Genomic DNA, 24,661 nt, shown 5'->3' with positions numbered 1-24,661 from the left:
TTGAGGCTTTTCTTTTTTTGTCAGTCTAACTTGGTGACTAACTCCCACCCGCCTGTCCCCTGAGGGAGGAACACAGGAATCATAGGAAAGAAAGGGGTTTTGGTTTCATGCAGTCATTACCTGCAAGTCTTCTGGGCAGGAAGCTGCTTCCTATGACCTCCTGATGCTTTTCTGATCACGCCCGCTGTGCCCCTGCTGTGGCAGCCGAGCAGCAGTGATAGAGGTGCACAGAGATGCACGTGCACTGTGTACAAAGCAGCAGTATGTCCCCTCCTAAAATTAATATCTGGTCCCAAGACTCAGTGTGCACTTTTCAGAGGCACACACAGTGACTGAACAGCAAGGGTTCAAAACTGAGATGATGGTTCAAAGAGAAATGCCATGCCAAGCAAGAGGAGCTGTCCTCACCTATAGGTAATGAGTGACTTGAAGTGTAAGAGCTGAAATTCATTTCTACACTGTTGTCTTGGCGCTGCCTTGGACCCAAGCAAGCACATGCAGCCTGAATTGAAGGTTATATGAAATCCTCTAGATTTTACTCTCTGAATCAGGCCTGATCGATGTGGTCCCTAAAGATACTGGCATGCACGTCAAGTGATTCACTTGACTGCAGCTCATCACGGGCACATTTTACCAGGCTGATTTACAGACTGCAGGAGCTCCATCTAATCTCTCTGCTTGGCCAAGGAATAAAAGGATACGTTGCTAGGGGTGCTGATAGTTTGGAAAAAAAAAAGACTTGTTTTCTGTTTCTATGGTTGCAACAGCCCTTAAGAAAGATATAAATTTCCCTGCAACAACTAACTGCATATTCATTTTAAGGTAGATCTAGTTCCAGATTCCTGAGACAGAACCCTCTACCTGTTCCCAACCCCACAAAGCCGGAGCAGCAGCACAGAAAGTTTCTAACCTCAAAAGAATTCAGCAAGCAGCACGATTGGTTTGGAAAACAAATAAACAAAAACCCAAAATAACCCACAGCAAATTTTCAGCCTCTATGTACAAAAACAATGCAAACAGGTGGAACATTCTAGTTATATTTTGTAAAACACATGGATTGGGGTCAACAAAACATCAAACATCCAGACCCTAGATTACAAAAATCTATTGCCATCTAGTTGTCAACTCCAAGTTTAGACAGTCCTTGTCGGAAATCGTGTAATTCATCTATCTTCCCATCTAGTACATCTAAAAAATTCTTTAATTCAGTTTTAAGGTTGGTCTGCCTATGTTTGCTCTCTTCAACTTCTGTCCTTAGTGTTCTGACTTTCTCTTCAAGATCTTTGTTCTTATTCTCAGCATCCTTGAAGACAAAAGATAACAAGACAAATCATAGAGAAGAAAGATGAGCAGCACTTACGAGAGCAAAGCAACAAATGGCATCAAATTGGAAAAGTTTGCTCCAACTTCAGCAAACTGATTAACACAGGCACCTCTGAAGAAACCAACACGTGTTGGACAGATTAAGAAAAGCCCATGCAGAAAAGGACACAGATTAACTGGAAAAGACACTTTGCATCAGATTTTGTCATTTGGTTGATATCTTAAAATTCAGCTGGATTTAAATCACACACCACACATACATTTCTGTCACTGCCACAGTTGCAGAATTAGATTCCGTGCCAGCAATTACATACAGAATTATCCATGGTGGTTTAATCTTGAAAGACAAGCTTTAGAAAATACTGCCCAAGGAATGTTATTGCCTTATGCAGTACTTCAGGATTTATAGGTGTTTTTGTTTTTTTTTTTAAAGCTTGCCCCTGCCCCTGGGGAGCCCTCAGGCATGCTGTGGGGCAGCCAGCTAACACCTCCCATCCTGCGCTCTGCTCCCGCACAAGCTCTTCTGCTTGGTGTCCATTTCATTAACACAAGCACATGCTTACCCTCACTAAAAGCCATGGGCATCACTGAATCAGACCACACTCAGCACCTGTCTCCCCTCGGTATACTTCTGTCTGATTTGACACCGATTATATTATTAGAGTGTTGGTGCCATTGGCTGGACTGATTTCGTTGCTGAGACTGCTTACATTTGTCCTTCTATGTATTAATTAGTGCACTTATGCACCCAAGGCACAGCCCCATGAGTCCCACAGGGTGCAAGCACCTCCAGCAGCACGGCCATGCACCCCAAGTCCCATGGAACCACAAAGCACCAGCACAGCCTCCATGAGTTTTGTCCCCAATGGCACACAGCTCTGCCCATCTGTTACTTCCCAAAAAGCCTCTGCAGTGATCAGCCACAGGTCTTGGGATGCTCTGAGCACAGCACAGACTGTGCTGGGGCAGCCCCACAATGGGAATATAGAATGTGAAATAGTCTGGAACCAGCAAGAGATGGATGCAAAGTGAACCAGGGTATGCTAACTTGTGCAAGGGAAGAAACAGACCTATGAATGAGTCAGTGCTACAAAAGGCATGGTGCATTTTGCAACTAGCAAGTATTTTTTGGTTTTGCAAACTGGGGTTTTTTGCCTTTAAACCCTGAATTAGACATAGAACTGCATGGGTTATAAAATAAAATAAATTCATCAATTGCTTTATAATTAATTTCATTGCTAAACTGTACCTGTAATTGTTGAGATACAGATTCACATTCTGACATGAGCTGTGGTATAATTTCACCCTGCTTTCGGAGCTCTTCCAGTTCCTTTGAAAACACAAAAGAAAAGTCATTGCAAGCTTCAATTTAAAACAACGAAAATTTGAGAATAATTTTGCATATTTTATTATATTCTGCGTTGTATTTGGATTTAAATACTCAAAATAGCATGTCTGCATTCAAGAATACGCTAGAATACATTTTTCACTGCGTTTTTGACTTTGTACTTCTATAACAGATACTGTAATCCAATCTCTAGCATGGATGTCATTAATTATATTAATGAAATCTTAACCTAAATGACATATCTACTCAAAAGATATATTCAATAAGAGAGAATCTGAAGTGCTGTAATGCTATGAGCAATTTATAGATGGTAGCAAAGAGCAAATTAGACATGAATTTACAATGATAGATGGCAGCAAAAAGGGCCAGTGGAATTATGAGCTGCATGTAGAGAGGCATCATTACAGAGCACAGTTGCGATGGGCTCCTTCCTACTGCACAGCCCTGGGCAACACCTCCCCAGGTTTGTGTTCTGTTCTACCCCTGCTGTCAAAACTGAGAGGAGTAACTGAAAGGAGTTCATGAACAGAATAACGTGACTCAGTAGGAGACCATGTCTGGTGGAAATAAAGAGTGCTTAATGCATTAATACCACAAATGAACACCACCACTGAGGTCAGTAGGGAAAGGCACTAAGAAAGCCAGTGCATCTTGCAGAACGATTGACAGCATCTCTGAAAAGCACATCTGCAGGTCCAAGAGAAGCTGTGCCTTGAAGAGAGTGCAGAAATGCTGCCCACACAGGTCATGATCTCAAGAACAAACATAAGTATATTCTGTTTCTCAGCATCGGTTTACATTCATGTAAGGCAGCACACCATTTAATACTGCAGACTTTTCTGAACTGCACTGAATAATTTGTTTAACTGATATATGAATAACTATATCCAGGCAATATTCCAGCTATTGACATGGGGGAAAGGAAGAGTAATTTTATTTTGAGATATGAGCTCTCCTGCATATGTATATGTACATACATACACAATGCTTGAGAACTTGTATGTAAAAACATAAAAGCATTATACTACTTATACACTATTATGCTGTTTACTTATTATATATACTATAATACAGTATGTATGTGCATAAATACATACTATATAGTATATGGCATCTGATGTCCAATATATGCCTATATAAATATTTCAATAGATAATTCTATCCTGACTCCCATGTCTTTAAATTTCTCTCCATTTTCTACATGAAGAGAGTATCAGCAGTTCTTCTCGGAGGGCAATGTTCACAATTGGGCTTCATGCTGGTTACTTCTGGGTAGCTTAGACCTAATCAAGGACCCATTACTGCAAGCATGCAGTTTGAAAACAAATTAATGAATTGGATGACAGGTGATATTCACAAGACAATTGAGTTTCTGGTTCATTTGGCATCACAAAAATGTGAAGGGTTCTTATATGTGCTATTACCACAGGAAGGCTGGGAAGAAAGCACGGCATTTTCCTTGGAAATACAATGCTGAGAACCATATTATATTTATAACAGTGCATCAAAATCCATCTCCCTAAACTATTTCCTTGTGCCATCTTAAAGCCCCTTAAGAGCACTGCTTTTAAGAGTGCCAGCTGAGATGTTGTAATGGCACATGGCAAACTTTACTGCACCTGCTGACAGCTCTTTCTTTCTCAAACAGCACAGAGCATTTGGTCACTGTAATGAAGGAAAAGACAAGGATCCCATTATTTTTCCCGCTGTTCAGGGGCCCCAAGCCATCAACATCATTCTCCTCAGAAAAATGACCACCCTGTATATAAAAAATGACAATGGCCTACTCCAAATGAATTCAAGTTTCTCACTTTTGGCCTTAGTCCTGAGATCAGAGGGAGGCTGTAAAATGGGTAAGTTGAAGCATATGAGCCATCTGGGGGAAAAAAAAGAAAACAGGGCCTGCTACGCAAATGCCCAGTTGCTTTGTAAATGTCTTTTTAATGAAAAATCCTGCTGCTCCTGATGTCTGAGAAACACAGGATGCGGGCACTGACAACAAAAACTGTTTTCAGCAGACATCTGTCTGGCCTGGGGCAACTTGTTCCACCTCTCCAGCTCTTCTTGTGGGAGTAAAGCACTGCATACACAAACCACCAGAATAAAGTGTGCTGTCACAGCACATAATATGGTGAAACTGAGATCTGAGAAAATCTATCAAACTATTGCCAAAGAGTCCTGCCCAGAAAATCTAGGAACAGGCAATACCCTGAGACAACAGGCTTTCCCTGGCTGTAGATAAGCCAGACCATAAATCTATGCCCAAAGTGAGAAGCAACTCCAGCTCCGGAACGTGTGAATGTACGCCCTGTCTGTATTTATGGCACTTACCAGCTCTTTGTCTTGAAGCTCTGTTTCCAGCTCCTGGAGACGTCTGCTCAGCTGTGCGTTTCTTTCCTTCTCCTTATTTATTTCATTGCACTGCTCCTCCAGTTCTTCAATCTTTAAGAGATGCCAGAAAACAGATGTAATAGTCATGTTTCAGAAAATCTGGGGCAGACCACAGCCAGTGTGAGCAGGCATTGCTCCACTGAGCAAAGGGAAGCAAAGTCAAATTTAACATGTCATGGATCTGCTTCTCAGATCACAGCACTCAAATACTACAAAATCGTTGCTTCTCGCCTTCAAAAGAATCCACAAACACATCCATGAGGGAGCACTGGGGTTGCACTTAGCTTCTTTCACACAGTACCTCACCTAATTACTCAAGGATGCACAAAACACTGAGCTGCTACAACAAGCGGGGCTGAGGAAACAATCTGCATGTCATTTCTGTGAAACTAGTGTAAGGTTGTAATGGACAGGGTGTGTCAGCGTGGCAAGGAGGAGAAATCCATCCCACGCTCTCAGCATGGCCTCCTCTGGGGCTGCTTGTCACTGGGGCTGCCACAGGAAGGAAGGGGCAGCCATCTCCTCACCTCAGGAGCCGCACTTCCCGCAAGCTTTCCCCACAGGTTGGGGAGAGGTCTGGGAAAACCTCACTGTGTGGAAAATGACAGCACATGGTACTGATTGCATTGCTGCTCCGGTAGGTCTGCAGGGCAGTGACACTGCAGCTATAGCAAGGGTTGTTTAAATAACTGCTTCAGTTCTAGGCTGCAGCCACTGAGAAATGGTTAGGAGCCAGTTTGGTGCCGTAGCAGCAGCTCCCAGCCTCGCTGCCCACCTCCATGCAGCTTTATTGCTGCATGGTTCCAGCTGGGCCTTGTGTGGGTGACCACGCTATAACCATTCCTGCTCAGCCACCCTCTGGCAGTGTTGAAGTGAGCTTTGAAAGGCATGCAACAGCTGTACTCCTACTTTTATCACTCTTTTGTTTATCATCCTGGCCAGCAGCCCCTCCGATACCACGCTGTCCAAGCCAAGAGGTCAGTGCTCCATACTATGCAGCAGTCCACATCCTCCTATGATCCCAGCTCTGTGAACTCCCCTGCTGCTGCCTCAGCCTCCAGACTTCTCTATCAATTACAACATCCATCCCCTAGCACACACACACAAACAAAGCAGCAGCAATGTAAGAAAAGAGCACAGCTAACCCTCAAAGCTCCTTGGGGACCATTTCAATTAATGCTCTCACTACAGACACCTTCTATCCAGAACCCATAATTGTATCTGTGTCTTAAAAACTGCCAATTTGAACTTGCTGGTTGCCTCTCCCATTGTTCACTGTTTTTGGCCACCTGCGTCAAAGCTCACGAGGTGCCCTGGCATCCCTAGTTGCTGCTGGCACAGGGCTACCTTGCTTCTGAGCTGGTCATTCTCCTCCTTGCAGGCTGAGAACTGCTTCTTCCAGTGCTCTATGCTGGCAGCCGACTCCTGCAGCGCTGTGGTCAGGCGGGCGTTGCTCTCCCTCAGTGTCTGCAGCTCTGTCTCCCACTTCTTTACATTGGAGGAACTGGGAAGGACCAGACACCGTTAGATGGGCTGACCATTTAACCCCATATCTTGTTACTCTCTGTCTGACTGATGTACCCTGCTGTCCTGTACCTGTGCATCACTACAGCTTGTCAACACTGCTAGAACCATTCAGGATGGACAATGTAGAGGAGGGGATACTATCCACACATGGTTTGTTTCATGCTCAGCCTTCAATATGCCTTACATAATGCTGAAGAATGAAGCTACTCACTTTCCAGAGCTTTGAACTCAACAACAGAGCGAATGGAGGCTCTGAAATCTCTTCCACAGCAGCTTCTGTGCCCGTGGAGGTGTCTTCAGCAGGAGGAATGAGCAACCAGTATGATTCAGAACAGGTTATGCTACTGAAATGATGATAATGTACTTCAAGTGTAAAATATGCAACCTTAAAGTTGCTCACTGTGTAATGCTGCTCCTGTCACTGCTGCCTTTATTTTAAAGAGCTTTTCATGAGCAGTTTGATCCTGATCTATTTTCTGTCCATTCACAAACATATTCACACACAAGAGGCAGACAAAGCAAGCAGGATTCTAGAAAAGAATTGCTCTATTCTAATGCCACAGCTTCGCATATTCCAAGTTCAGTACTTTCACTGTGGCTGCAAATTACTCTTCTCAGCATTTCAAATAGTTTGTCGAAGCAAGTAGCAAAAAACGTGGCTTCAAGGGGCACTATTTGCAGCTTAAGAAACATCCCCCAAAGACTTCTAGAAAATCCAGTGAAATTATAGTTTTCATTTCAACCGTTTATGCTGCAGTGCATTCCCTTTAAGAATTTTAAGTGTCTCTACCTATTTGCATTGAAGTAAATGCAGCAAAAACAAAGGGGAGGAACAGATTAACTTCATATGTTACCAGTAGCAATTGCTTCTCAGTGACCTAGGTCTTATTTCTGTAGATCTAAAATTCTGCAAAGGAAGGTGGTGTGGCCAGATGATCTCATCATGAACCAGATCAGGAAAAGGTAAATATCTTCCAATCAGATACCAGGAGGTGCCTGCTAAAATCTGCTCATTCCTTCCTTCTGCTGCATCATTTTAGATTATGTTATTACATCTGAATAATTTCTGCTAATACCATTAGCCATCAGATAATTACAGCACACCATCTCCATGCAATTAAGATATTAAAGGAACCTCACCTTTGGGCTAGAGCAATTTTTAGTTTATCATTCTCAGACTTGAGCTGTGCCTCAGCAGAACCACCGTGGGATGCCTTCTCATCATCTGTCCCATTCACACTAGATGCTCGGGTGGAAGATGGTGTTTCACGCCCAGATTCCTGTGGCACAACACACAGATTAATGCAGGGCTTCTTTCTACATCCCACATCTCCTGCCAAGCAGCTTGATTGTGCCTCCCAAAAGTAACACAACTTGCATGCTGTGGCACACAAGAACAACATAGAGGGCTTTCCTTCTTGTCAGCCAGAAAGGGGTCCTGTTCTGCTTGTACTCATGTAAGTGTAAGGAGATACAAATGCACAGGACAGATAACATGTCATGAGCTGGATACTCACACTCTGTGAAAAGCTGCTTTCTTCATAAAAGAATGCAAGAATGATAAAGACGGACAAAATGAAAATTTGAAGTGTTCACAAATAATTTTTAATTGCTTTAACAGATGAGGCTTCTGAAGGACCTTTGATTGCTTGTGATTTTTAAGGTATTGAAACAATACAGTGCTCCTGAAAGCACAGAAAGACCAACCCAAAAATATACAAAATTCTGCTGCTCCAAAGAGATGACCTGTACACACTGCTTGTTGCTGACCACAAATACAGAACAAGCAGAGAATCATAAAAGCCATGACCAAAGTCTTCAAAAACCACAAATATCCAAAGTCAGCCTCTCTGAGCTGTATCTGGACCTCTCCCAGGGGGTCAGCTGCAGGCCTGAGGCTTCAGCACCTTTTCTCTAGTCATCCAGCTCTATTTCCTGAACAATATGAATATAACCTTCCTCCAAATACCAGCACAGGCCAAGCACTGCCACCAAACCAGCACTCATTCTTTGCTCACACACTACTGCCCAGTGCTCACTGGGCACAGAGGTACTAGGCTGCATGGAAGTGTGCTGCCTAAGAAGCATATTATACAAATTGCAACATGTGCTCTTCCATCCAGCCCCTCACTACAGCGATGCCTGTTTCTGCAATGCAGCTTTCAATGAATCATATCCAGGCAATGAAAGACACGGTGGCTGTGAAGCAAGCCGTTGCATTGGCAAAACGAACTCCTACAGAAGTAGATTAGACAGATAACAAAAAGGAGTACCTTAATAAATCTTACTTATTGTCTGCTACAGAATTATGCTGATATCCTTGCTAGTGACCCAACCTATGTGTAACAGTACAAATCAAAGGATGTATAGCTCTCCCAGCTATTAAAAAATTTGTAACAGCTCAGAGCTGCTGAAAAAACTTACAGGTAAATGAAGGCAAAGAGCATGGATGGATGAAAAATATTCCTCTGACAATGTTAATGCCCAGCAGCTGATAATTACCTTGGGCAATCTTCATTTGATATACTTCCCCCAGCCTGCTGCCAGAGGCTGGTAGTTCATTAGAAAATCTAGCTTTAAATTATTTATCCTGTATGCATATAGGTATTAATGTTAAATTACAAACCTGTGAATGATTACTTGAGGTCTCAATTTTCTCTTGAGATCTGTCTCTTGCTAGCTTGGCAGCCTCTTTCACTTCTTGGAATTTCTCTGCAAACTGGAAATAGCACAAAAGATGCTTATTAAAATTGTTAACTATATATAAAATTATTTGGTTTATTATCTTTATATGTCTCATAGATCTCCAGAAGTGACCAACTAAATTTGATAATTTATTATTTTTGGCAAGAAAAAACATTTTAATTCTTTGGCAGGAAGGTGCTTCCAAAGGCATGGCAATGCTGTTCCTAAAAGAAGGATTCTCTGCAGCTCACAGTAGAATCCCACAGGGCTACTGGTGCCCCTTGGTAGGAAGTGGTTTTGTTTATTTCTTCTCCCTCGACATTCTTCATTCAACACTGACAGTTTATTAAAGTCAAAAGTATATATGATTCTATGATCTTATATACTAAGCCCAAAGTATGTAAGATTATGGAGTCATACAATCATATTTGGATAAAAAAAAATTATCAGTCTTCTACTCCTCAGAGCAAGTCAATTAAATTAAAGAATGCAAATGAACTCGTCAGACATCTGCAGCATGTGAGCAAGGAATTATCAAGACAGAAGAGAAAAAGGTGATCTGGATGTGCTACAGGGACCTATGAAAATGCAGCTTTTTTGGTCTGATTTCCTAAATACTGGCAAAAATAAAGGTAGAAGACTTCAGGAAAAGGTTTGAGTGGTTTCTATAAATATCAAAATGGGGAAGTCAGTGGAATGGAAAGATAAAGATGAAAAGCAACAGTCTCATTCCTACAAGTTGCTGGAGGACATCTGCTCCTAAGCCAGTCTGGCAGCTTAGAAATACAAGCATTATTGCAGCCAATCAGTGGTGCGGGGCTTTAAACAGCATGCAGAATTTTAAAAGGATGATCGCAAAGATGGAAGAACAGCGCATTTAAAAAAAAGTAATTAAGATGCTGGCAGTACGTGAGCAGGTAACTTTGTCTCTCTGCTGAAGTAACCTGTGATTTGGAAAACTTGAAACACTAGGAAGGAAGGACATTAAAAGTACATATAAACAGATCTATTTTACTGCACCGTAGCTAAAAATACTGCCATTACATCCTTGGAAAATTCAGAATACCTACGACAAAACTGTAAATAAAAGCCTTACAAAAATCAATTTTATAGTCAAGGAATGGGAAGGCTCATTTCCAACAAACACACACCACTCTTAAACCCCATGCAGGAACACATCTTCAAAGCCAACTGAAAGTTTGCAAGCCACTTACAGACTGTAACAATGCTTATGAATAATGAATATGGAGCTCTTGAATCCTGCTATGTTCTATACAACAGCTGGAATTGCATATGTAAAGTATTGCTCTTTTACTCGATGGCATGTGCAGTCCTTACACACAAAATGACCTGATTACCTCTGTAGCTCTATGAAGACCACTAGCATCACCTACTCTACATTTTGTCCTTCCATTATTTGACTCCAACTTTACGTAGAATATCTCTGTAATGTCTCCCACTGTGACAAAACAGCTGCAGCAAAAGGATTATTTCTAAAATACTGTGTCAACATAAGTTCTGCACTTGAATTTCTTGCAAACAGTAAAGGGCTGTTCTGAGTCTCGCTTTTCCAATAAATCCTTATGGGCAAGTATGAAAAATTTATGAAGGTTCTTCATGGACTTTATGAAATATGAAAAAAGAATTAGAAGTGATCTATCAAATTTTATCTTCACAGCTATCTTCATAAAGCACACAGGAGACTGCTGTGAAAAATCATCTGAGCCAAGAAGAAAAGGATGTTTTTACACAGTGCCATAATGGAAATCATATGTGACTAAACAAAAGCATCCTTCAATACAAAACTGATGAAGACCTCTTCACACAGTGGATTTCAGCCTCCAGTTTACCAACACACACACTTAACGCTTTCAAAAACAAGTACCAGTAGGTGAGATTTTCACCAATCTCAGGCAGACCCATGGCTTTAAGAGTAGAAGTATTATCCTTACTTGTAAGCACGATTACATTGTGAAGAGGGCTGCAACAGAAACTGAAGTGAAAGACTTCCCTGCTATTTGTTTATCCCATACATTTGGTTGCAATCCATAGAGTTCTGGCGCTGCTCGTTTTTTATTCTTAGCTAATTAACAGCTGCTAGATTTTGCTCAGAGTTTATTTTTGAAAGCTAAAGAGGATCCCCTTCGCTTGCTATGAAATTAAAGCCTTTCACTCGATTATTCTGCTGAGTGCAGAAACACAACAGCGATAGCCCTGACTGATCCTATGTTACCAATGCTGACTGCTGCCTCTCTCCAGCAGCTGACCAACTCTGTCTCAAATATAAAAAACTGACAAATAATTGAGATACTGAAAAAAAAATTGCATATCACCACCAAGATCTAAAGTGATTTTGAGCTATCAAGCCATTGCAACAATAGAGTGCTTTTCAAAACAGGGAAATTCTTAGCTTGTACTAAGTGAAAATGCAGTAAATGCAGTCTCAAGTGGCTATGGCATGTCTAATTCTCCAAAACCAACTTCTTACCATCTTTCCTCCCTTCACCTTCCCTCTCCTTCCTGATGTCATTGAGCAGACAAACTTCCCCACAATTCACAAAAGAATAACAAGCAGGAGAAACACCAACTGCAGACCTCTCCAACAGGCTGCCATGGCTGCTGATGCACCCCAGTGCCCCGGCAGGCTGTGGGACCGAGCTGCAGGATGGATTGGCTGCTCCCACCCCTGGGAAACTCGGCAGCCTATGGGCACTGCATCGCTGGGAGTCCTGATCAAAGAGATTTAGTGGGGACTCAAAGATGCAGTTGTGCATTGCACAGATTATTTAGAGGCTGTTAAAAACCTGCAGCCTGCGTGTCACCTGGAGAAATATGTAAATATGTAGAAATAGAGCTTCTTAACATTTTACACATTAAGAAGCATTATTTTGTGCACGTGAATTTTAAGCTCCTTATCTGGCACTATATTTCACGTCTCCTCCTATCAGACGTGGAGCAGCTGCTCCCACCCACAGCAATCCCACATAGACCTCCTCACCCTCTGGGTTTGTGGAATGGTCTATGCAATGCTCCCACCTGGGACCACTGGGTGCCTGACCCACACTGCATGTGTGGCATTGCCACTGTGGCTTTTCCTCAGTGTCAAGCAGATTATCAGGGATGAGAGCTTTTGCTCATGAAAGTGGCCAGGGATCATACAGCACACGTAACACCCATGTGCATAAATGGAAAGCGAAGGTCTGGTGCTTCCCAGGCACTGGCTACAGTTGGTTTTTAATGTGCAGAGTCTGGGCTTGCTGGACTTCTCACCTATATAAATCTCTGTCCCTATGCCCTTGGCTAGCTACTGCTCCTAAGACTATCATGTCTGTACCACAGCATCCTGAGTGACAGCAGAAACGTTACTTTACAGCTTGGTGTGCAAAACACATCACCAGTTTTACAGCATCAGCCCTGCCTCTCCATCACAAACAGACAGACCATTAATTCTGGTTTGATTCCTGTTTCAATTTTGGTGTAACAACATCTGAGACATTTTTGAGGCAAAGGACCCTAAGCAGGACATTACCATCCACATTGATTGGGAGAGTCCCAATGTCTGTGGTTAATTAGGTTACTAGGTCACTGATGCAGTTTTCGTTAATGGCTCATGTTTAATTTGAACTGCTTGTCCCTATAGGTATGGATTAATGCTTAAGCATCTCAAGAGAAGAAAACCATTAGAAAGAGGCAGTATCTTTTATTAGGCCAGCCAACATGCTTAAAAAATGCAGGAGTTGATAGGTGTGCTAACCACTTCTCATAACTCATTATTATCCATTGTTTTCAGCAGACATCCTTCATTTTCATTTACTTATTTATTTTAAGCCAGGGCTACTGAACTCTGGTTCACAGGAGTTTTAGCACACACTCCCAACTCCTGGCTAAAAGCTTCAGGTATTTTGGGGAAGCCCGGCACACTGTTATTTATATCTTTTATAAGAGCATAATGACATCAGCATAAAATGAAACAATTTTGCTATTCCCAATACACTTATACTTCTGTCATCTCTTCACCATCTTTGATCTTTCACACTAATGGCTTAACAGTTAAATGGAAGAGCACGATCATAAGGGATATCTTGGTCCCATTGCTTTGCACGGCAGAAATAAACACCTCTTCTAACATTTTTAAGACAGACAACTGTCAGATTTTCAAACACAACATTTTAAGCCATTTTCAGAAGTGCCCCTTAAACCACCCCTTTTCAACATTCTGACCAGAAACAGCCTTCCTGCTGGTTTTGGAAGCTTCTCCTGCAAGGAGAAGGCTGTAGCATGGACAATGGGCATTTCACAGATTAAAGACAGACTAAAGAGTCACTTAATGATACCAGCATTAAACTTATTCTAGGCATGTCTTTGGTCAATTCCAGAGAATATGGTAAAATCTCTCTGATTAGGCTGTAAGGAACACCAAATGTGCTGATTCTAAAGATGCCCAAATGTTGCATTGTATCATGGCTTACACCTGCTACTCAAAACAAATGATTCCCCTTGATTAACCCTCCTACTACTTATTTAGCTGCTATAAATACCTCTTTGAGGTGAAACAAGCACTCATCTGCATCTGAACATCACAAAACCTCACTATCACCAACGTCACATTTTTAAAAAGCAGTTTTTCATGTGATTGATTGAGTGGCCTTAGCACCCCAGGACAGCATCCCATTATTGCCATGGCACCTTAACAGACATCCCAAATCCAAAAGTAACTTAATATGCAAGGTAAAATATGTTTTATATTTAAGAAACACTTGCAAAAAACACATATCTGGAAACTGCAAAAACTCAGTTAAATAGTTTTAGAAAACTAAAACCTTGTAAAAATCCAAGTGATTGAAATGTCTCCCTCCAATTGCAATGACTTGCCTTAGCTATCTTAGACACTACAGGAAACTTCAGTTCTCAGGACTGCATTTAAATAAAGCATGCAAGAGGACAGCAGCATGAGAGGCTGTGTACCATGTCCTAGGACACAGTGTTTAATTAACTGCTAAGCTTGATGCCAAGTAGCCATGCTTCAAGTGGCTACTACGTGCTAGATAAATAATGCTTTTCTGTTGCAGGAACAAACACCTCAGCCTCTTGATGAGCACTTGGCAAGACCACTGATCTAACAATAGGGAATTTATTTTAAAATGCTTGCTACTCATTAGCAGAGGCAGTCATGTGCTGCTGTAGCCGGCCCCTACGCAGGGCTGTGCTGCGCTGATACCTGGGTCAGGGCAGCTCCAGGAGGTGCAGCCTTGGTCCCATTTGGCTTCACAGCTCTGTGAGCATCTGGAATTGCAAATGTTTTTAACCACACTGGGCAAAACATCAAAATCCCCACACTAGAGCCATCATCAGCGATCCAATTTAGTTCATAGTTTAGACCACAGATGCAGCCTGCTTCTGTATACAGAAATACCAGCAAGTTATAGGAATTGACCAATGCACGTGGATGAAAAGGATTTGCAGACTGGAAGAGGCTGGATGGGTACACACAATTCTTCACTCTCAGCAAACAAGACTGCTGGGGAGCCCCGTTACCTTGGACAGCTGCTGCTCAGAGGGAAAGCCCAACCCAAACACTGTGTTGGCTCTGCTATCCGCCCACTGGCCGAATTTCTGCGAGGTTTTGGTGAAGGTCATGTTGGGGGTGATTGTGCTGTTTATGATCACCTGTTTAGAAACAGATCAAAAAAGAATTATAAGCAGCCACATCAGAAATTCATATCCTCAGAAATTTATATCCTAGCAACCATATAAGTCAAAGCAATTAGCAGTTTGAACAGAGAAGCTGCAGTACTCCCAATTTTTCCCAAAACACATTATTTCACATGTTGTCTTACTTGATGCAGGAATTGTGATGTTTTGTCATCTTTTATTTCCAAAGTACCATCATAGTCCTGCAGTTTAGCACCACAGAACTCAAAGCAGGGATGGGGGGGGGGGCTATAAAATGTCCCTAGTAGAAATGTGGAGTTGATCTCACTTTTTCAGCATGGAAGCACATGAATTATAGTTTAACAGTAAGCTTAACCAGGGAGGATGGTAAATGACATCACCAACAATGCACATCCAGCTTCAAACATAAGTGTCTTCAGGACAAATATTCCACCACTTTCACACTGACTGATACCTGATTCAGCAGCCTCGAATGTTTTGAGAATGTGTTGAGGGACATGGTTTAGTGGGAGCTATTGGGAATAGGTGAACAGTTGGACTGGATGATCTTTTAGGTCTTTTCCAACCTTGGTGATTCTATGATTCTATGGAAGCAGAAGTGGTTCTTGTGCTCAAAGAAATGGCTAACAAGAGGAAGGCTGCAGGCATGCAGTCTCTCAGGAACTTGGTAGGAAAAGCATCAAGTGTAACCATACCAAAAGGAATGAGATATACATGCCAGTTCATTATCAAAAATCTCAACTTTATTTTCAAGATACATCATTATATGAGCCTAGAGACTCCTTCCCTTGAAAATGAATTCATGAGCAACTGTCTTCCTGCTAGCAGAACAGGAGCTTTCTTTAGTAACGCGTACCATCATTTCCAATATGCAAATTATGCAGTAATTAAGCCAAATCCGTGGGACAGCTTAATTAACATGATCAGGAAGTATCCTGGCAACATCATTTGCTAGGTATTCCAAGCAGATTTTTCCTAAGCTATCATTTACATTTAGCAAAAAGCGTAAATTAAATTCACCAGAGAAAGAACATTCCTTGCCTCCATCCCCTCCCTACCTTCTACCCTCTGTGCGGATGCTTCTATTTTCCTTCTTAGAAACTGCACATCTTTGGTGGCTCCCCATACTATGCCATCACTTCCCAACAAGTGTACAATTCCCTGCTGTGTGCACAGGACCAACGTCAGCACACAACCAGTCGATCCAGACCAAGCTCAAAAGCAATATGAAATCATTGCTGCTGGAAGCTTCTCACCAAAAGGATGAAAGCAGGGCAGGGCCAGGTGGCTGACGCTAGTAAATTCTGTTTTACTTTTTTAATAGGAAGAACCAGGATGAGACGGGGGAAGAGGTGATTCTTCTTCAGCAGCTCTGGCTGACATAAGCTGCGTAGAAATGAACTTCTGAAGATGAGACATGGTTTTGTATGGCTGTCTCACAGCGGCATAAGGAAAGCTGCCCAGATGTGCTGTGCTCCAGCTGAGTCATGCAGCAGAAAGGTGGCCGATATAAAAACCTAAGTTCAATTCCAGTAATTTAAATTAAAAGAAAATCAAAACTCCAAAGATTTTATGCATGGATTTGACAATTCAAAGGGAGGATGACAATAGGAGGACTGGATAGAATGAGTCATAAGAAAGGGGGTGAAATCTACGGCCAAATGAGAAATCAGGATGTTTTCCATAAACATTAAAGGAAGTGCTTAACGTATATCCTACGTCAGACAGGTGAACTACTTACACATATCTGTCTTACTGAGTTATTTTAGAAGCTCTGAAACAACCATAAATTTCAAGGGATAAAAAGTATTATTTCAGCCCTACTGTGCCTATCAAATCAGACATCTTTGGCTGAAAAGCTAATAAAATGACCCCTCTCATTGAAAGGCGAGAACCTCCTTCACAGGAAGCTGACAATGAGAGTAATAAAAACTCCTAAAATAAACATCTAGAAAATACAAACACAAAAAACACGCTGAAGGGAACTTTCAGACAACAGTCCAACATCAAAGAAGCGATAAGAGGAATAACGAAGACTGCAAACTAGAACACAAAGCAACTTATTGAGCAATGAGATGAAGTATATTAGCTTAGCACCTTAGAGGTTAATTTTTTCTGTAGCCAGTGCAGAATCCAAGGGAAGGTTGTGGTGATCACACACCTTCAAGAAACTGTCAATTCATCTGCTAAATTTGTAAAAAGCTGCAATTAGTGAAACTGCTTGCAAGCCAGCTCTAGCTTTTTTTTTTTTTTTTTAAAGCCCTCCTCTGTCAGTCAGATGCCCCAGACACCAGAGACAAGTGAAAACCTGAGAAAAAGCTGAGAGAGCAACTCAGAGCTGCATGGAAACAGTCACGAGAAGGAGAACACAACGCAGCACTGTGAATTACCCGTGATCAACACTGATTTTATGAAGAATCCAAAACACAGCACCATACAGGCCTCTACAAAGAAAATCAACTCAGTCCCAGCCAAACCCACAGCGCTGTGGGAAGGCTTCCCATAGGACCGCAGTCCTGTAAGAAGAGTCCACTCAGCATTCAAACGGACTCTTATGAAGCAGCTTTGCACAGACCCTCATTCCTATAACACATACGATGGAATTCTGACCGCATCAAAACCCCAGATAAACGCAGGGACTGTCATCCAGGTTAATGGCTTCATAGACAAACAGCTCTAATGAGCTGCCATCAGTCCCTGAAGTGCTTAACGGGTTCTCCCTGCAGACAAAGGCAAAGAGGAGCATAATGTAATAAGCACCTTACAGAATAATAAACTCATTCATCATGCTGGTGGAGTTGTCTACATGTGGTTAAAAAAAATCTGCCTTTTCTCTCATCTAGATGCCAGCACATCAGATGGCAAACATTCCTGCTACGTCCACACAAGCCAAACAAAATCTCAGGCTAATTTCACTTCCCCTGGGAGAAAAACAATCCTGACAGATCTAAATTTTTATTTAAAGATGACACTGAATAATTTTTACGGTACAAGGTAGTACTCTGTCAACCAGAAATGATTTGAGACGTTTAGGAACACACACTGGGCACATTCATCAGATAAAAGTAAGTAAATAAGCTTGTGCAGGGCAGAGCTCTCGTAGGCTGAAACATACCCACCCCACTGCCTTCCCACAGAGAGAAGTTGCCAAATAAAACAAGCAGAGAGGTCACAAGATAACCTGGGTAGAAAAAAAAACCTGCATTGGCAGCTCAAATTGCTCATGATATATGCATGGCGTATGTACACACAGCTGCCTTCTATCATGGGGGATGCTTAGTGCATTTAAAGGCTCCTTCCCAAACTCCCCATTATCACCAAATCACACTGATGTGTTTCCTGAAAGGCATTTTCTCAAGTCAAGGTGAGGCGAACATGTGCACAGGAGCCCATGCAGAACAGTGCTGGAGCAGCCAGGGGCTACCAGCAGCTTGGGACATCCTTGGCATCGTGCTACGTTTCCAGAAACAGCAGCATAGATGGGAGCAGGCTCATCCCCAGAAGGAGAGAGCCAATGGCTGTGAGCATCTGGCAGAGAGAAACCAACATGCTGCCCTGAGCAGCACCAGGACATTTCCTTGGCTGGGTCACCCACCCACAGAGCCAGCTCTGGCAAACACCTCTCTACCTGGGAACAGACCAAAGTAAGAGCTGTGGGATCGCTAGACTAGCCAATTTGAAGTTCTAGAACTGCATTAAAATCAAATCAGAAATGGGACAGAAATAATCTCATCCTTTATTCTGGGACCAAAGTCCCAGTTCAGCAGATTGGGAAATTCCAGAATCATTCCTCTTTAAATTCACATCACCTGCTGTTCTGAAGCAACTTCACCTCCAGAAAAGCCCTAAGGCTCAAGGGCATAGTATCTTCTCATTAAGAAGTCACTACATTAAAACCTCCCCATTTCATTTTCACACCTCTCAATATGTGCTTTCCAGTTTGCAGCCCTTGTGAAATTTAATTTCCTCAACCCACCAGGCTGCTAATCTTCAGTGAAGACGTATCTCAATCTAAAAACAGAATTGATGAGGGCAGGGAGCTGCCAGTCCTCGGGCTGCAGCTATCACAGGCTCAGCAGGTTCTTCCAGCTCATCAAGCCAATGTGAATCAGAAGCACTCGTGAACCCGGACGTGAAGACCAAGGGAGAGGGATGGGTTTGCAGAGAAATTCTCCCTCACATGTTCAGCAACTCCCTCGTGGAATTTATCCACCTACACTGCCATGATTTGCACTTATCTTCACTAGCTACCATTCTTTGCTGATGGCTAGACTGAAACGTAATGTCTTTTCACCAATAAATCACTGGTCTAAGGAAGCAGAAACTGTATATTACATGAAATGACATCATGAGGAAGGTGCTAACCTCGGTGTGGGGCTTAGAGCTCTTCACCTCCTTCTGAAGAAAACAGAAAAGCTACTGTAACCCAGAGCCTAAAGCACCACATTCACAGTGAATTGCAGAAACAAACCACTCACCTGTGACCCCAAAACATCAGATCATCTCTGCTCCAGCTTACAAAGACAGCACACACCCTCACGCCCATGCCATTAGCCATGACAGGGCTAGCAAAAGGTACAAAGGGAGTCACCTCCTGAGCCCACCTTCCAAATGGGATGAAGACACTCACAACAAGAAACTGGGATGACAAAAAGAACAGGCCTTGATCAAAAAAATAAACTTGTAATGAAGGAGAACTAATTACAGCTGTCTAACAAACCAGGGCCAGTAGAAATCGTTCTCCTCACCATTTCTACTAAGACTTTGTAGAAGGGTCTTTCAGAAAGAAAGAAAAAAAAGGAAAACTATAAGCAGCAACTACACATGTTTGAACTTTGCCTTATCTGCTGTATTTCCTACACAGAGATGTGTGGGACATACACCTGGGACAGACCTGGGACTTCACCTGAGCAGACTAGGAGCACCAGAAACATGCCCAAAAGAACACTGAATGTCTCGTTCTGCTTTTCTTCCTGCTCTGCTCCATCACTTGTGTGCAAGAGAGAGGGGGTGCAGCAATGGACAGGGGACAGCTGCCAGGTCAGCCAGGCAAGCAGGACTTTAGCTATGCCACCCAGACATAGATTTCAGAAGCATCCACAACACACAGTGCTAAGAAAGCAAGTACAGAAGGGGACTCACAGTGATCACAACCCTCCCATGCTGCCACTGCTGGCCATTTCTGCAGTTGCACTTATTTCTCTTTTCCCTACAGATCCACTCTGCAACCCCACAGCTGTGCGTTTTTAACCCTGTAACACAGCAAATCCAAAGCCATGCACGACATATAGGTAGAAGTAGCTCTTGGCCTCCTGTATGAGAAAATACGTAAAAAATGCCCTCCCCCTAATAAAAAGACTAATAACTGTTTTTCCTCTACTAAACTATTTCTGTTGTAAAGTCCTCATTGTGAACCTGTCTAAATGCAACGAAAGTGAGTTCACAGTGATGTGAATTCTATTAAGTAAACCTCCTGCTACACCTACTCCATTGTGCTCTTTTTCCTCCTGAAGTAATTAACATCTCTGCAGAGCTGGTTTCCCACCTCCTCCACCCAGTCTAAATCTAAAATATCCTATTTTTGCTTTGACATCTGACGAGAATTTCTTTTCCTTTTCGGCACAGCACACACATCCACCCACCACCCTGCTCGGCACCAGCAGCTGCTTCTTGAAGCAAAGCTACAGCACTGCTTCCCAGCCTCTCTGCTCTGGAACAAATTGTCACCCAGGAATTTCATGCAACATTTCATAAAACATACAATCAGATAAGCCTGTGTGTTATTTCCAGGTAACATTTCTAGCTTTCCAGAGATGAAGAAGAATTCAGCAAAGATATTATTTCTTCCTGGTGGCTACAAATTGGGTGAATGCTGCATTATTTACAATTAGGTAAAGCAAATAATACATAATTGTCTCACATTTGTGCACTGGGGGATTTCATCTAAGCATAATCGAAACCCTACATGAAGCATTTAAGCACTCCCCTGCCTGCACCCTTGAAGCTGCACCATAGCCTCATTTCCTCTCTTCAGCCTGAAGGCCCTGTGCAGAGCTCAGCCAGGACTTATCCCAGGACCCCAAGCTGTTCCACCACATACAGATCACAAAAACACCAGCAGAAGGTAGTTACAGTTAAAGATGCAGAAACTGAATGAGCCAAACAAAAAAGATGACCAACACCGCTTTTAAAGGTTGAATGATGTCTGAGAGGCAGAAGCCAGCAGCCTGGAGCAGGGCTGCAGGACATCAGCAATATGACATGGGTGGGATACAAGACTGTAGCCATCCTTAAAGACTCCTCTGTTCTGAATGGCAACCTACAGACCCCAGTGAGCAGTTGTTGGTAAGACAGCTTACCACTGCCTATCTGAAATCTGGAAAAAAATGCCTTTTGGAATGAGACAACCAAGAAAGACAAGTACGTTACTCTTGGCAGATGGCAGAACCTGCATGACATCTTCTGAAGCACCCAGACGAGGTCACTGTTAGAAGACAGCACAACAGGTGCAATCAGGTCCTGCAACACTCAGTAGCAATATTCTAACCTAAATGAAGATATGAAGTAGCTGTGGGATAACACAACAACCCTCCTGCATCCTCAGAGATTCCTTATGGCTTATTTTGCTATTAGAAAATGAAGGTAGGTGGAGGTTAGAGAATCCAAAGAGAATCAGCTTTGTAAGTTATCTACTATTTAGTAGTTAACAGACTTTTATACTACTCCTGGTTTTCCCTATAACAACTACAGTACCAGTGAATGCAACTCCGCAATGCAGAGTCAAGGAGGAAGAAATGTGTTGGGTTTGTATGTTTGCAATAAAACCAGGAAAATATTGCACTGACTTATGTTCCATGTTTGAATTTTAAGAGCACACAGTGCAGCATAGTTTATTTATAAATTCCATCTGGCTTTACTTGATTAGAACATTTGATACATTAACTCTAATTGGGATTTTCAGGTATTAGATACCTCTGGCACTACAGCAAGAAGAAGGGAACAAACAATGGTTGCAGCTGTTTCATGGGAAAAGCATTCCTTGGAGCTCCATAAAGCACAGCTTATAGAAATGATTCGTTACTTTTGGTAGCTGAACTTAAACAACAACAACAAGAGGGACTAAAAAATCCAAATCAGTCAACCAACTGCTAAGCAGAGCTGTGTTCACTGCGATTCCTGATAGATGTGCAGCACTTCTGCAACAAATCAAGCAAAGTCCTTCTGGGATGAAGCTGGGGAAAACTTGAGTAGAAAAAACAGGTGTTCAGCTCATCCCTGGGCACTGTGTTCCTCAACCCCCTTTGCAAATTTCTTGGAAGAAAAAGCATACTGCACAGCCTGTACCCAAGCTGAGCAACACCATGCCCCCTGAAGCTAAGCAACACCATGCCCCTGAGCTTTGGTGAGCAAGAGCGAAAGCTTTTGGAATGTAAAAATATGCCTACTTCAAGAGTTTTGCTTTGCTTAATTAATGAAACCAAAAAGATAAGGGAAAGCATCTGCAAAATTTTCCATGTTGTGCCTGTGATGATACTAAAAACCTTGATTTTACCTTATCACCTAATTACAATTATGGATCATTTCCCCCTCAGATTTTTTAAAGATTCTTCAAAAGTTCTGTTAAGATCAAAGACCACAACCTGAAACAGAGCTTCACCAAGAAACTTTATGGAGAGGTTATAAAAAGGGAAAACCTATCCAAGAAGGAAGGTTCCATATTTGCCAGTGCAACCAGAAATCCTCTAGCAAGTTTTTTTTCCCCCCCATAAATTGCATGTATGAATAGGTTTCTGCAGCACTGGTTCAGGTGTGTGGTCTCTCCACGGAGCTGGTGGCTCCATGCACTCTACCTGCCAGGAAGGATCAAACAGCAGCAGGTGTGCTTCCCATTCTTTGGTCAAAGATTCAGTTGTTGGCATTGTCTTCTGCTCTCCTGAGCTCACTAACTGGCTTATGGAAGACTTCCTTCCAGAAACAATCCACAGCGAAGGATTTTTCACATTTCAAGTGTAATAACTTGGAAAGAGATTGATACAGAAACACTTCAGTGATGTGAGCTGTAAAGCTTTACCCAAATCCCATCCTCCACAGATGCTCAGGACTTCTGGCTGATTCAGCCTCAAGGGACCCACCACATTTCCCACCACATTCATAGTATTTACTTTGCTCCATTTCCCAGCATTTGACAAGCTCTCTTTCACTTGCAGCTCTGGGTCTTGTTTGCACAAACATTTTTAATGTTTCCCTCCATTCCCAGCTCATCTCCACTGCTATCAGCAATTCAGAAATAACTGCTGCACTTTCTCAGTATTTCCCTCTGAATGCTCAGGGCCCCGCTTGCACAAGTGCACCCCATGTTATCTACTCTATCACCTCAACCAGCATCAGCAAGGGCTGGAAACTTCTGCAGACATCACTCCAGACTACCATATCATCTTCCCAATTATGAGATCCCGCACCTCTCCTCTGCCTGAATTTCTGAATATGATATCACCTTGAGCAAATAAAGCATGATGCATGCAGGCAGTCCCACGCTTGGCTGGCAGTTCTGCATCTCCTTTATGCTGCTCTTCCTCACCGCCAAACTTTAAAGAAAATACTCTCAAGTTATTTTAATGTCTAGAGAGAAACAAAACCGCAAGTACACCACAAATGCAGATAACATGAATATTTAATTTTCCCTTAATTTCATTCACTGTTATTTCAAAATTTCTTTGAGAAGAATATGAAGCATTGGATTTTGCAGCAGAAGGATCCATTGCACACCTCAGTGCATTGGCTACATGCAACTATTTACCTTTAAAACGTGTATTTTATTTTCTATCTGCATCTGCCCAGCTTTAGCTGCCTGCTTATTGCCTGACATCATCAGAGGCATTTTCCTGGTATCACCCCAGAAGTCACACTTCTCTGTGCTATTCCACAGGCTGCATGAATGCACCTCCTGTATGGTGGAAAGAGTCTCTTGAATTGAGAGTCCCTCCTGTAGCCCCCTTCAGAGTGACACAACAAATCTAGAAGCCCTGCTCACCACAGCTCCGCTACGTCCTTAACTGGAATTGGGAAACAGAAGTTAAAACCAGGATGGAAAAAGTACTAATTAGTTTCACTGAATGAGAAGCCACAGCTTGGGTGAGCCTGGCGAGTTATGACCCAGGGCAGAACAGATGTTCCCCTGCTCGTAATCTGCTCTTCACACATAACCAAGGAGCGCATCACTACAAACAGAGCAGCTGCCTCTCAAAGAAAGCTCCATACTTACAGCAACAACAAGCCCAAAAGGGGCAGCAAGAAGCAGTCAGAGACTCTTCTAGTATCAATTCCAAAGCACTTTATGCAGCACTGTTGGTGCTAGAACCTGCCTGGTAGATGAGCATCCACCTCCAACTTCTGTTTGGAAGTCTGAAGTGGGAGAAGCCCCACTGCAGCTGCCTCACCAAGCAGTAGATAAAATGGCATCAGATCATTCTTAAGGTTCTAATATGGATTTGCAGAAGTTTAACATATACACACAGGTTGGTCGTTGGTCTGTCTTAGTGGCAAAGTACTTGTCTACATTATATTTTCCATATTTAAAGCCACAACTTATGTTTTTACTTACTAGTCATCACGCTAGCATAAAAACAGTGAGATGTTTGTTATACATATAAACAAAATATGCACACTGGAAAACAGGATTGTGCATTAAAATTATATTTTATGCTGTGTTTTCAT

General features: G+C 42.4%; 1 protein-coding gene across 1 annotated transcript in view; it reads right to left on the bottom strand.

Annotated features, from left to right (window-relative positions):
• Positions 1-1,114: 1,114 nt before the first annotated feature.
• HOMER2 (homer scaffold protein 2) overlaps positions 1,115-24,661 on the bottom strand; it is a gene marked incomplete at both ends in the record, with an annotated part of 48,146 nt that continues 24,599 nt past the window's right edge. The window contains 7 exons of the mRNA XM_079541125.1: positions 1,115-1,303; positions 2,573-2,653; positions 5,003-5,113; positions 6,410-6,566; positions 7,730-7,869; positions 9,216-9,308; positions 14,810-14,941. Coding sequence (XP_079397251.1) covers positions 1,115-1,303; positions 2,573-2,653; positions 5,003-5,113; positions 6,410-6,566; positions 7,730-7,869; positions 9,216-9,308; positions 14,810-14,941 — 903 coding nt within the window. The remainder of the gene's footprint in view (positions 1,304-2,572; positions 2,654-5,002; positions 5,114-6,409; positions 6,567-7,729; positions 7,870-9,215; positions 9,309-14,809; positions 14,942-24,661) is intronic.

This window comes from Tetrao urogallus (assembly GCF_951394365.1).
Source record: "Tetrao urogallus genome assembly, chromosome: 11".
Lineage (NCBI taxonomy): Eukaryota > Metazoa > Chordata > Aves > Galliformes > Phasianidae > Tetrao > Tetrao urogallus.
Note: the sequence above shows the minus strand (reverse complement) of the source record. Positions and strands in the feature narration are given on the sequence as shown.